Source organism: Sus scrofa, chromosome X (assembly GCF_054392235.1).
Source record: "Sus scrofa isolate SSC_HxYL_T2T_F1_AM1 chromosome X, Sscrofa_HxYL_maternal_Yorkshire_Landrace_v2.0, whole genome shotgun sequence".
Lineage (NCBI taxonomy): Eukaryota > Metazoa > Chordata > Mammalia > Artiodactyla > Suidae > Sus > Sus scrofa.
Genome location: NC_139401.1, coordinates 119,871,463 through 119,884,400, shown reverse-complemented (window position 1 = coordinate 119,884,400; position 12,938 = coordinate 119,871,463). Strand labels below are relative to the sequence as shown.

General features: G+C 47.7%; 1 protein-coding gene across 4 annotated transcripts in view; it reads left to right on the top strand.

Annotated features, from left to right (window-relative positions):
- The window catches only part of GPC3 (glypican 3), a 434,590-nt gene that overhangs the window by 311,043 nt on the left and 110,609 nt on the right, over window positions 1-12,938 (top strand). For 3 of the 4 annotated variants that reach the window (XR_014834640.1, XR_014834639.1, XM_013986449.3), the window contains exon 6: window positions 11,376-11,496. Coding sequence is in view for 1 of the 4 variants with exons in the window: in XM_013986449.3 (XP_013841903.3) it covers window positions 11,376-11,496 (121 nt within the window). In the remaining 3 variants the exon portion in view is untranslated. Of the gene's footprint in view, window positions 1-11,312; window positions 11,497-12,938 lie in introns of all 4 variants that reach the window. The other variant, XR_014834641.1, reaches the window with a different exon arrangement.

The window sequence follows — 12,938 nt, the reverse complement described above, 5'->3', positions numbered from 1 at the left end:
AGAGCTCCTGTCATGGTTCAGTGGTAATGTGCCTGATGTATCCATGAGGACACGGGTTCGATCCTTGGCCTCGCTTAGTGGGTTACGGATCCAGCGTTGCCATGAGCTGCAGTGTAGCTCACAGACACAGCTCAGATCCCACTCTGCTGTGGCTGTGGTGTAGGCTGGCAGCTGTAGCTCTGATTCGACCCCTAGCCTGGGTGAAGCCCTAAAAAGCAAAAAAGAAAGAGAGTGAGGGAAGGAAGGAAGGAAGGAAGGAGGGAAGACTCTCGAAGTTATTGCCTTGACCACAGTAAGTATAACAGGTGTTTTCACTATAGCAAAATCTCATTAAATCGGACCCAGAAGTGGGTCCACTCTCAGAAAAGGGTTTGTGATGCAAATTGACATTACCAGCAAGTGTGCATCTTGGGTGGGAGCCCAGTGATTGGTCCATGGGGATGGAGCAGGGGCTGGAAGGAGCGGCGCTTGGGCTGTGGCCTCTCTCCTGTCTGGCTGGTCCAAGTGGGACGTGCCCCACTCCCTGAGTAATGACGTTCACTGGGGCACAGGGCAGGCATCCTGCCATCCCGAATGAGGCGTGCCTTTCCAGAGTGGTGCCATCTAGTGGGTGGGACACAGGGGCATGTTTTCCTGGCAGGGCCCAGACAAGGGGCAGGTGCTCCATCACTGACCCAAGATTCAGGGGAAGACCCCAGGGGAACAGGCTGACCAGAGCTGGGCCGAATAGGTCCGAGTCTCTGCCACCAAAGCTGAACTGTGGGTGAGGCCCTCAGTCTTTGTTCCATTCAATAGACCCTTATTGGCTGCCTCCTGTGTGCCAGGGCGGAGCTCAGGCCATACCACCTGCGACAGTGCTGGGGGCAAGAGAAAGTCGCGCCTGAACATCGGCGGTTCACTCCCAAAGCACGAAATGCTGGCTTTGAGGAGCAAGGCCCCTTGCAGAGTCTGGGCCCTGATAGGCCAGGCACCTAAGCCATCCCCTTCCTACCTTTGTCACCATTGGCTCAGGGTCTAGGCAGGCCTTCTCCTGCACATCGAAGGTTTGGGACCTACACATGCCTGCGGCTAAGACAAGACGCCCCAACAGTGGCAGGATGGCTGAGCTCTCTGTTAAAGAATTTCGGTGGCACCCATGCACGTGCAGTTTCTCCTTTATTCGTACTCTTTGGCCGTTCATTAAATAAGGTTCAGTAGGCTGTCCAAAGCCACGTGTAGGAGGCTTTCCTCTGTGACACGCAAGGCGAGAAAGAAAATTCACAGGTCACACTCTTCCCTGACTCCGACTCACCTCTCCCTCAAACCAGACTTGAGTCGGTGATGGTGACAGGTGGCTGTGGGTGGAGCCTTCATTGTGAAACTCCCTGCCTTAGGGGATGATGTTCGTGAGGGACCCTGCAAGGACCCGGGGCCAACAAAGCGGTGTCCCCAAGAGAAAGACTGGGGAGGGAGCGTGGGTGTTTTCAAGAGCCATCTCATGCATTGCTTGGGACAGTTACACAGAGTGGAGGCAGCGTATTTTCTGTCGCAGAGAGGAGGACTATGAAATGGGGGAGAAGGGAGCCGAACAAGCTGCTGCCACCCCAAGTGGATCCCTTGGGAAGCTCGGCTGTCTGCCCTGGGCCACGGGTCAATGACCGGGTTCCTCCATGAACTAAAATGAATTTGGAAGCCTTCGAAGTCCTAACTGGGAAGTCCTCCGCCTCCGATGCCCAGTCCCCTGGAAGCTTTGTGGGAACATCACAGAGAGTTCTTTTCAGCCCGACCTACAGGCTGCTCACATGTCATTGCTCAGTCATACACCACAGAAAGCTCTGGAGCTTTTGGCCTTGTTCATGTGCCCTAATCCTAAACCATTTCTACCCCTGCTTCAACTGGTACTTTAGGACATGCTTAGACTGCAGAGATGCTTCCATTTCTTTTTTTTTTTTTCTTTATTTGTCTTTTTCAGGCCACACCCATGGCATATGGAGGTTCCCAGGCAAGGGGTCGAATCAGACCTGCAGCCGCCGGCCTACACCACAGCCACAGCCACGCAGGATCTGAGCTACGTCTGCGACCTACACCACAGCAACGCCGGATCCTTAACCCACTGAGCGAGGCCAGAGATTGAACCCACATCTTCATGGATACGAGTCTGGTGCATTACCGCTGTGCCAAGAAGGGAACTCCCATGCTTCCATTTCTGAAGTTCCCTCGGTGCTTTGAAACTTGTCCTAACTATCCATTGCAAGGTTTAGTCATCCTCCCTCTGCAAACCCTTTTCCAAGCAACATTTCTTAAACACCTACTGTGTGTCCGGTGCTTTCACACAATGATAACACCAGGCCTCACACAGACCCTGTGGCATCTCAACTTCCCAACCTTCGTTCTGTCAGCTGAGCCTCACAGCCAGCACGGGTGGCAATAGCCCCGTTTCACAGGTGAGGAAGCCCAAGCTCAGCAGGGGTTAGCTACGTGTCAAAAGTCGCACGGTAGCAGCTTTTGAACCTGTCTTGACTCCGAGGCCAGCGCTCTCTCCACCGCACGACTCAGCCTTTCTAAAAGGCCGTGTGTCTCCGCTGTCTCCGCCAGCTGCGTCCTAGACGTTTACCTCGCACGAGGAATCACGGATCACTAGCTGACCCATCAGTTACTTTCCCACAACATCCTCACGTGTTGAGGTGTGGGACCCGTTCTTCGACCCCCTCCTCTTGGCTCTTCTCTGTGGGGGACGTTGCAGCGCCAGTCATGTCCATCTGCAGCGATGCCAGGAATAAGGGGGGGCGGCTGCGGCCGGGTCTCTCTGGGGCTCAGCCGGCCCATCGGGAAGGGGAGAGCATGGGACTAAATGGTTTCAAGCATCCTCTCCAACTCAGATATTTGTGAGTTAAAATCCAACTTTAAAAAAAAAAACAAACAAAAAACCTCGCTTAAAAACAGGTAAAGATCATTTCCTTTTGGGTTTAACTCCAGGGGGACAAGAAAACAGCCAGAAGGACTCAGTAAAGGAGTGGGGGGTGGTGTAATAATAACTCGTCATCACACATTGTTCTCTATGACACCTCCACTTCCAATTACTGAGCCTTTTTTTTTTTTTTTGGTCTTTTTAGGGCCACACCTGCAGCATATAGAAATTCCCAGGCTAGGGGCTGAATCGGAGCTGTAGCTGGCAGCCTACGCCACAGCCACAGCCACGTGGGATCCGAGCCATGTCTGCCGCCTACACCGCAACTCACGGCAACACCGGATCCTCAACCCACTGAACAAGGCCAGGGATCGAACCTGCCTCCTCATGAGTACTAGCTGAATTCATTAACACAGAGCCACAGTGGGAACTCCCGTCCAATTATTGAGCTTTGAATTGCATGTTGCCTCCTGTTTTTGCAAGGGTTAAACTGGATCGGGCCCCCTTCTTCCTCGGTGTGGACCCCTCCAGGACACCCCTCAGAGAACCCGTCATTGGCCGCGCCCGCCCTGGGTTAGTACCCCGGCTGCCCATGGTCAGGGCTGGCAGCCGGGGAGGCAGAATTCTCGCCAGCGTTGCCACACGTCAGGCTCTGCGTGCGCTGCTGTTCTCCCAAGAATCGCTGTTGCTTCCTCATTTACTTTCCTCTCCTCACCTCCAGGCTCCTCTGCGGAGTTGGCTGCTTCAGACAAGTGACCCCCATCTCAGGCCCTTTCTCTCCGCTGCCCCTTCTCTGCAGGGGGCTGCTCCCCAGAGCCACAGACTCTTCTCAAGCTTCTCTCACCATCTGGAAAGTATTCTTCGCCTCTCTAGGTTTAAATGACTTCTTGATTATGTTCCAAGACCAATCTCTCCTCACACTGAGGTTTGAAACTAGGCTAAAAACAGATTCTAATACAGTGATTCCCTTATCTAGCTAATGTCCACCAAATGAGATACAAACGGGCCTCTGAGTCTCTGGTTTCTTCTCCAGCTTTTGCTTCCTTTCTGTTGAAATTGATTTGGAATTTCTGAAAGGCTGTTGTGTGACAATAGAGGTACTTCTTAGCGTATGGTAGTCATATGTTTCTAGCACTGTCCTGCCTGGAATTTGCTCTGAAGGGGCACTGCTGTGCCAACAATTATAAACAGCATTTTTCTCTCTGTGGATAAATAAATGAGAAACAAATTGTTGCTATCTTTATGAACCATATTTACAGAAACCGGCTATTACCACCTTTGCTTTTATGTGTCTGTTCATTTATGTAAATTAAGGCTGCACCTTGGAAAAGGCGAACATTTTCTTGGGCCTCTTAATAAGCTGGGTTTTATGCCCTGGGTTCTAGTTTGCTTTTAAGGCTATTTATACTCTTCCAATTATCCCATTTTTCCACAGTGATTGTTGCAGCTGGACTACTTTCCAAGGAAACAGCCCGATAAATCGCTCGGTTCGGGTTGAGGGCTACTTGCAATACTGACATCTATCCATAAGATGGCGCTCTGAGAATGTGAGATCTGTAACATCTGCAGCCGCTATAATCGCGGCAGCAAATGAAACTTTGGTGAAAACGAATATTCGGTCTGGTTGGAGGAGAGGGCGGTTGGTCCTTCTAAGACTTGTTTTCATGCTCTTGCCACCAATGTAATGCCTAGGAGAAGAAGGAAAGTGAATTTTCTAGCAACGTCTCTCTCCTAAGTCAGTACTAGCAATGTGCATTTAAGGAACCTTTTAAAGAAGGAATTTCTTGTGGGAGTTATGATAATAATGAGCTCTTAGAAAAGCCCCTCTCTGGGTCTGTGTCTTCAGCTCCACAATGAGTGGCTTGGTCAAGATGCTCTCTTAAGGGTGCTTCCATTTCGAATGGTCTACATTTGAATCCGTTGATTTCCTTCCACTACACCCATGCCGCCTCAGCCAGGACAGAAGCGGGAAGAAAAGATTGCCCATTTTACGCTTGTTTGACTCTATTCCTCTTCTACAAGTGCTCTCTTTGCTTCAACTGTCCCAAGACCAGCATGTCCAGATGTCCTGTTTTAATTGGGTTCCTTTTGCACAGTTTTCCCCTCGTTTCCCGCCCCCATCCCTGACCGATCTGCCTGAACAGAAGCAGGTTCACTTCACAGACCAGGCTTGCTTGGTATCAGGGCAGGGATTTTCAGGCTGAGCAGGCCCCAAGCTGGATGGGGGAAGGAGACACCATGTGTAAGGCTTAAAGGTGACACTTCTAACATGGCACATAACACGTCCAGTTAAAGCGAGTTTAGATTTCTCTCTATTCTTCTGCCTCTCCTGGCCAGTATCCGCTGCCAGAACCACGCCAAAGCTGTAGGAAAAAGCAGGGTTCTGGAGAGAAGACAATTAATCTAATTAGAAATGAGTGTTCCCATCCTTAAAATCCCCATTCTGAACACTGGGGCAGTCTGGATGCGGAGAATTGTGGCTGCAGTGGCGCATCCTCATTCGAAGCCTGTCATGAACCATGGTACACCAGTGGCCCAGAGGGACTGAGCAGAAACGAAATGCTGGATTCATTCATTCACTCATGCAACTCTGCAGAGATATCCCCAGCTGAGTCCCTCTGGGCGTGAAGCTCGGAGCTTGCACGTTTTTGTGAAATTCCCTGGGGGCCCCTCACATATACTGTATTGCTTCAAGACAGCATTCATTTTGCTGTTGTCCTTAGAGATTTCAAATCACCTTTGGTGTTTGTCTAGTGCCGTGGTGATGGTGGGGGAGGAAAATTATTTATTTCTCTAAATGCAACATCTTATCTTTAGGAATGCAGATATTTCACAGAATAGCACTGCTCTCTGGGAGAAGAAGCTCCACACACAGGGCTCTCCCCAAGGGCTTTTTTTTTTTTTTTTTGTCTTTTTTGAGGGCCATACCTTCAGCATATGGAGGTTCCCAGGCCAGGGGTCCAATTGGAGCTATAGCCACTGGCCTACACCACAGCCACAGCAACGCCAGATCTGAGCCACATCTGTGACCTACACCACAGCTCCCAGCAACGCTGGATCCTTAACCCACTGAGTGAGGCCAGGGATCGAACCCGAAACCTCATGGTTCCTAGTCAGGTTCGTTTCCGCTGTGCCACCACAGGAACTCCTCCCCAAGGCCTTTTAAGGGGCGAGCCCGGGAATCTGCTGAGTAGATAAACAGAGCGGTTGCTGCCGCCACTGTTGCCAGCCTTATGGGCCATTGCAAGTAACTTGCTCCTCATCCCCTACAATGGGGCAGTGTGGTATGGAAACGTCAGATATTTCATCAGCATGGATTATTTTTATGGAAGCGATGGTAGCAGAGCAGTTAAGAACAGAGGCAGCCGGACGTGGGCTCTGAGGTTCAAATTCCAGCTTTGTTATCGACTAGCTGCTGTGTGACCTTGGAAACGGTGGCTTCACTCCCCTGTGCCTCAGTGGTCTCATCTGCAAAAGGGGCTGTTAATAGTATTGTCTAGGGTTGTTAGGAGGATGAAGTGGGGTGATGCATGTTTTGGTTTTCCTCAGTGCCTGGAACAGCACCTGGCACAGAGAAAGCGCTCAGGACGGACAGCCTAGGACTGTTATAAGCACCGTGAGGTGCTGTAGATGGTACCAAAGAGACCTATCCAGGCCTCTGCCTTCAGAGAGCTCAGACTCTATGGGCTGGCAAATGGAACGCACAGAAAAGGAGCACCAGCCACTCTGGGTGGTACCCGCGATACATTCAGATGCAAGGGCAGCAGGTCAGGCTGGATCAGAGCGGTCTGGGGAGGCCCTCGATTCCCATCAGGAGAGGCATCTGCAGGGAAAGTGGGCCAGAATTTGGATGGCTTTTGTGCCTCTGTTGTCAGAGAGGCTACTTATAATCCTGCACATTCATAGTCGCATCCTTACCAAAATTCTGACTCTGAAGGAAGCAGGGTAGTGTCACCTCATTGAACGAGTCGAAAACACAGGCTGTGTGTAACCTGACAATGTAGAGCTGTGACTTGACGATGACCAGCTGAGGTGTGCAGGAATTCCGGGGCGGCGTTGTATGTATTGCCCCAAATATGTGTGCTCCTAAGAAGTCACCTTTAAGCAGAGGCTCTAGTGATGGCTGGCATCACTCTTATTGACAAGAAGAATCTCCCAGAGGCCCCACTTCTACTTTTCCTTTTGTTTTGTTGTTGTTGTTGTTGTTCCATTTTGTTTTCTCATCTGCCTTAAAAAGCAACTACTACCTCAAGTTGCACTCCTTAAAAGTTACATGATTTTAAAGATTTTTACATGCAAAAGGTATAGAAGGACATAAAAGAAAAAAGTCAAACTTCCCCAATATCTCATTCACTGAAAGTAACTGCTTTTACCATTCTTTTATGGATCCCCCTAAAAATTGTCTGTGTGTATTTGAACACATATGGAAGTAAAACACCTGCAGACCCACTTTCACAGCGATAGAATCGCACTGCACATTCTTAACCACTGCTTGTATTTGTTACAATATATCTTGAAGTCGGCTCCATATCAACACATATAAGTTCCCTGGTGGCTCACTGGGTTAAGGATCTGGGGTTGTCAGTGTGGTGGTTTGGGTCACTGCCATGGCGTGGGTTCAGTCCCTGGCCCAGGAATTTCCACATGCCACAAGTGCAGCCAAAAAGTCAAGCAAACAAGGAGTTCCCATCGTGGCTCAGTGGAAACGAATCTGGCTAGTATCCATGAGGACACAGGTTCAATCCCTGGCCTTGCTCAGTGGGCTAAGGATCCAGCATTGCCATGAGCTGTGGTGTAGGTCATAGACGTGGCTTAGATCTGGTGTTGCTGTGGCTGTGGCATAGGCTGGTGGCTACAGCTCTGATTCGACCCCTAGCCTGGGAACCTCCATGTGCCATGGGGGCATCTGAAAAGACAAAAAAAAAAGAAAAAAGAAAAAGCCCCACCACATATAGATCGACTTTGTCCTTTTCATGTCTGCATAGTACTCCATTCTAACACTCATGGCTTTTAAGGTACTGGTCTACGTTTTGTCTGGTTGAGGAGAAGCGGATAGAGGTGAGAAACAGAACATGATCTTGGGGGTTGGGGGTAGAGGTATCGAGACACCTAAAGGGATATGACAAGAACACAGAGATTTAAAATAGTGCCACCATTTTTTGGCAGCTATAGACATCAGTCAAACCAGTACTTTTGGTTACTGTTTTGTGGAGTAAATAAAATCATGTTTTAGGTCTAAGCCATTGACCAGCTCTTCCCAACACCCCTGTAACCAGAAACCATGCTTAATTTACTAGCGTCTTTTGAGGATTTAAATAGCTCATGGATAGAGCAGAACAGTGGATGCTATTTCGACTTTCAAAACCTTTGGCAAGTTTTTCAACTGAAGGCTGTTTTTAAAAATTGGAGTCACGTTGGGATTGGGGAACAGTGTTTAGTTCTGGCTGCTCATCCATGGCTTGGAGATAAGAAACAAAAATAAAATAGAGCTAAAGGGGCACTTTTCTGAATGGCAGAAAATAAGACAGCAGGGCTAAAAGAGATCAGCTACAGGACAAATTTGATTTAATATTATAAATGATTTGGAAGAGGGAGTACAGGGCAAAATCACTAAGTTGGCAGATATCTTTACACTATTCCAATGAGGATAGTAAACTTTAGGAAGATACTTGTTGTGTAGGAGTGGGCATAAAAGTGGCCAGCAGGCTTCGAGATGAATCCGTCTCTAGGGACATATGCCTCATGTTCATTTCAGAAGATTTAGAATGAGTCTTACTGCTTTACCTGTGCTAGGGGCTCTGCTTCAGGCATCAGTAGGTGTAACGAAAAAGAAGATGGAGTCGGTGGTTTCATCGAGAGGGAGATGATGGCGGGGAGTTCCCGTCGTGGCGCAGTGGTTAACGAATCCGACTAGGAACCATGAGGTTGCGGGTTCGGTCCCTGCCCTTGCTCAGTGGGTTAAGGATCCGGCGTTGCCGTGAGCTGTGGTGTAGGTTGCAGATGCGGCTCGGATCCCACATTGTTGTGGCTCTGGCGTAGGCCAGTGGCTACAGCTCCGATTGGACCCCTAGCCTGGGAACCTCCATATGCCGTGGGAGTGGCCCAAGAAATAGCCAAAAAAAAGACAAAAAAAAAAAAAAAAAAAAAAAGAAAGAAAGAAACTAAGACTGTTGCTTAGATTTCTTTAAGACAGCCCCCAAGGGCAGTTGTATTTGGCAGTTGGTGATCTGTGCATTCACTAACTTTTTTTTTTTTTTTTTTTTTATCCCGCACAGCCACAGCAACGCGGGATCCGAGCCGTGTCTGTGACCCACACCACAGCTCACAGCAACACCAGATCGTTAACCCACTGAGCAAGGGCAGGGATCGAACCCGCAACCTCATGGTTCCTAGTCAGATTCCTTAACCACTGTGCCACGACGGGAACTCTGCATTCACTAACTTTTAAAGTTAAGTAAGCTGAGGCATCCCTGCTGTGGCCAAGTGAGCTAAGAATCCAACTTCAGTGGCTCCGGTCACTGCAGAGGTGTGGGTTCCATCCTCTGCCCCGTACGGTGGGTTAAAGGATCTGGTGTTGCAGCAGCTGCCGCGTAGGTCGCAGCTGTGGCTTGGATTCAATCCCTGGCCCGGAAAATTCCATGTGCCGTGGGTGTGGCCATACAAACAAATGAATAAATAAAGTTAGGTAAGCTGAAAATGTTCGGTGACCATTTGAGAAGACATGCAATCAAATGTTCTCTTCACCGTTCCTCCAAAAAATTTTCCTTCTCCAAGGATGACTTTTAATTCGAAAAGTCAGACCTTGATTTCCTGACGCCCCTCTGTTACCTTGCATGGTAGCATCAAAGCGTGTCCTTAGTATTGGCAGATGCATCATCTCCTGCAAGGGAACATCTAACAGAATCAGATCGATAGCGTCTGAAGTTGCGAATTTTTCAGTAATGAAGAGATAATGAAATCTGCCCTCTGACCTCACAGTGTCGCTGAGAAGTTCAAATGAGTCGAGTGATAGGAAACTGCTTTGTAAAACTCTGGGCAAAAATACAGTCGTGTTGATTATTCATTGCATGTCATAATTTGGGATTTGAAATACAAATTGATTAAATTCTAGGAATGTATCCTTTATAGATATTCATGCAGATGTACAAAGATGGGTATATAAGGGTGTTCTTTGTAGCATTGTTTATATTAGCAAAATATTAGAACTATCCCAATGGTTTATCAGTAAATTCATTTAGATATATAAATTACGATATAGCCATACAGGGAAATAAGAAAAAGGCAGTTATTTATGTTCTGACATGGAAATATACCCAAGATAGACATTAAGTGAACGAGAATGCAAATCGGTATGACTAGTATTATTCCAATTTCAGTTAAAATTACAAGTTAGCATTTGCATAGAAAAACCCCTAGAAGAATAGATATAACAAATTGTTAACCATGGTTCTCTTTTGGAAGGATAGGGTGATTTAAGAACTTTGGCTTTATACTTTTTTAATTTCTGTGTTTTTGTTTGTTTACAATGAGCACTATTATTTTTGTAATTAAAAAGGAGTAAAGTAAATATGAGTTTGCCCCCAAATCCAACTACCCTACTGTAATTTTTACATGTACAAAGTGAGGGCGAAAGACCTGTGCGTTTTCCCATTCCTTTAAGAAAATAGTCTATTCTCAGGATGAGGAAAAAGTCAAAACGAGATCAAAAAGGTTTTCCCAGTTCGGTAACAGTGTTCTGATCTTTCTACATGATGAAAGATGAAGGAAGAAATGAAAAGACACCACTTCCTTAGTGAATTACTGTCCCGGTCCCGGTGGAGAGCCCCACACTGAAAGGCAGAATTGCCCAGGATTGTAAATATTCCCCATTCCTGCGCTGGTGAGGTTGGCCGTAGATGCCTGAAACTTCAATCTTGAAACGAAAGCCTATGGCTTATCCTGGGGGAGCACATTCAAACCTTCCCTTGAGCTGGGGTTCTGTCTTCTGGTGAAGAACACAGATGGAAGCTCCAGGCATACCTGATGCTGCAAATGGCTTGGGAAGGCGTCCTGAAAAGCAGCCCAGCTCCCAGCCCTGCAAGGAATGGTGGGAGGAGGAAGTGGAGAAGGAGGAAGAGAGAAAGACCGTGCAAGAGACGTTCTCCTTGGAAGGAGTGGAAAGCGCACCCAGATCCTTCCTGTGGGCTTCCCTGGCCAAGAGCCATCGCCCTTCTCACTCCGCATGCTCCCGGGGACCCACACTAGCCAGAGAGCACAAGGAGGGCACAGACCTCGTCTGTCTTGTTCATTGTCGTGTCCCCAACGCCAAGGGGAAAAAAGGAGTTGAATTAATACTCATTGACCTGTAGACGGCATGTGCTCCACTGCTCTAGACTCAATCTGGAGTGGTCCCTCTTTGCACCTTGCGGGCTGGTGCTATATACAGTCAAGTCGCACTTTGCTGGCAACTCTCTTGTGACAAACCTTTTCTTTACTTTCGTGTTTGCAGGTACAGCCAAAAGGCAGCCAGGAATGGAATGAAAAACCAGTTCAACCTCCATGAGCTGAAAATGAAGGGCCCTGAGCCAGTGGTCAGTCAAATTATTGACAAACTGAAGCACATTAACCAGGTATGTGTATATCCTGCAAAAATGGAAATGGCGAAGAAGTGAGATGGATGGTGCCTAGTGTTCCAGCTGCATTCGTGCTTTTTGAGAGATCGCCACTGTTCATTTTCCTCCGCGATTCTCTCTGCTAAAGAGGACGTCTGACCTTTGTTTTTTACCCTACTTTGAAATGGTAAAGAAACTATTGTAACATCAGAGAAAGCTTGGAAAACAGAAGGAAAGGTCTTTCTCCCAATCCCGCTGGTTTCCCCTGGTTTCATTTTTAGATGTTCTTTTTTAATATTTGTTCTGAAAAACCATATTTACACAAACTGTTTACATAATTGGAAGCATACAATTGATTTCTGGTTGTTACAATGAATACTACATTGGAGACAGTTTTCTTCTTGTCACAAATCTTCGTATTAATCATTTTTGTGGCCACATAAGATTCCTTTAAGTATTAGTTATTATTAATCAGTCTGCTATTGGAGTTCCCTGGTGGCTCAGTGGGTTAAGGAGCGAGCATTTTCACTGCTGTGGTACTTGTTCTGACCCGGGAACTTCTGCATAGAGCTTTTTTTTGGCCCACGGCATATGGAGTTCCTGGGCCAGGGATCAGATCTAAGCTGCAGTTGTGACCCACACCACAGGTAAGGCAATGCCGGCTCCTTTAACCCACTGTGCTGGGCCGGGGATCAAACCTGTGTCCTGGTGCTCCAGAGACACCGCCAGTCCCGTTGCACCACAGAGGAAACGCCTGTTTCAAGTTTTTAGCATTATAAAGAAAGCTACCTCTCGTGCATAGCGCTACCTCTTGATCTTAGATCATTGTCTTAAAATACTGGCATTATCGGGTTAAAAGATAGGCACATTTGAATGCAGGTTTCCCAACTGCTTTCTGATGGGGATATATCAGCTTTCACTGCCACCAGCAGGACACAGAGGACCAGCCTCACTGCACCCTTGCCAACTTCTGACTCACTGCCATGCACAGAAACACCCACAGATTCCCTTGACCTGTACACAGAGTTTTTCTTCTCAGAAGGAGTTTAGTAACTAAGACGCAAATAGAAGTTAGTGGTACCATCTGCTTGTGATTGCTTTGTGGCCACAATAAAAAAAAAATGCCATCAAAAATGCTACCATATACCAGAGTGACAGTGTTCCTACCCCATGATCCATGGGTGGGAGGGCCCTGGCACCCCTGACTTCTATTTGTAGCCTAGGAAGAACTTGATGAAACTCAAGTCCTTATGCAAGGACAGAGGTTTCTGTATGATGACAGGCACGATTTTGTTTTTTAATTTGAAGTTTAGCAGTGAAATTTTTGTGGTTCGTAGCAAATGTTTGGAAGGGCTTTCAAATAGTGATGTATTTCACTGCCGGTGGTGTCGTGAAAGTATTTACTACACATTTGCACGTGAGCCCTCCAGTGCCTCATAAAGCGCTCTGCCCTCTGCAGC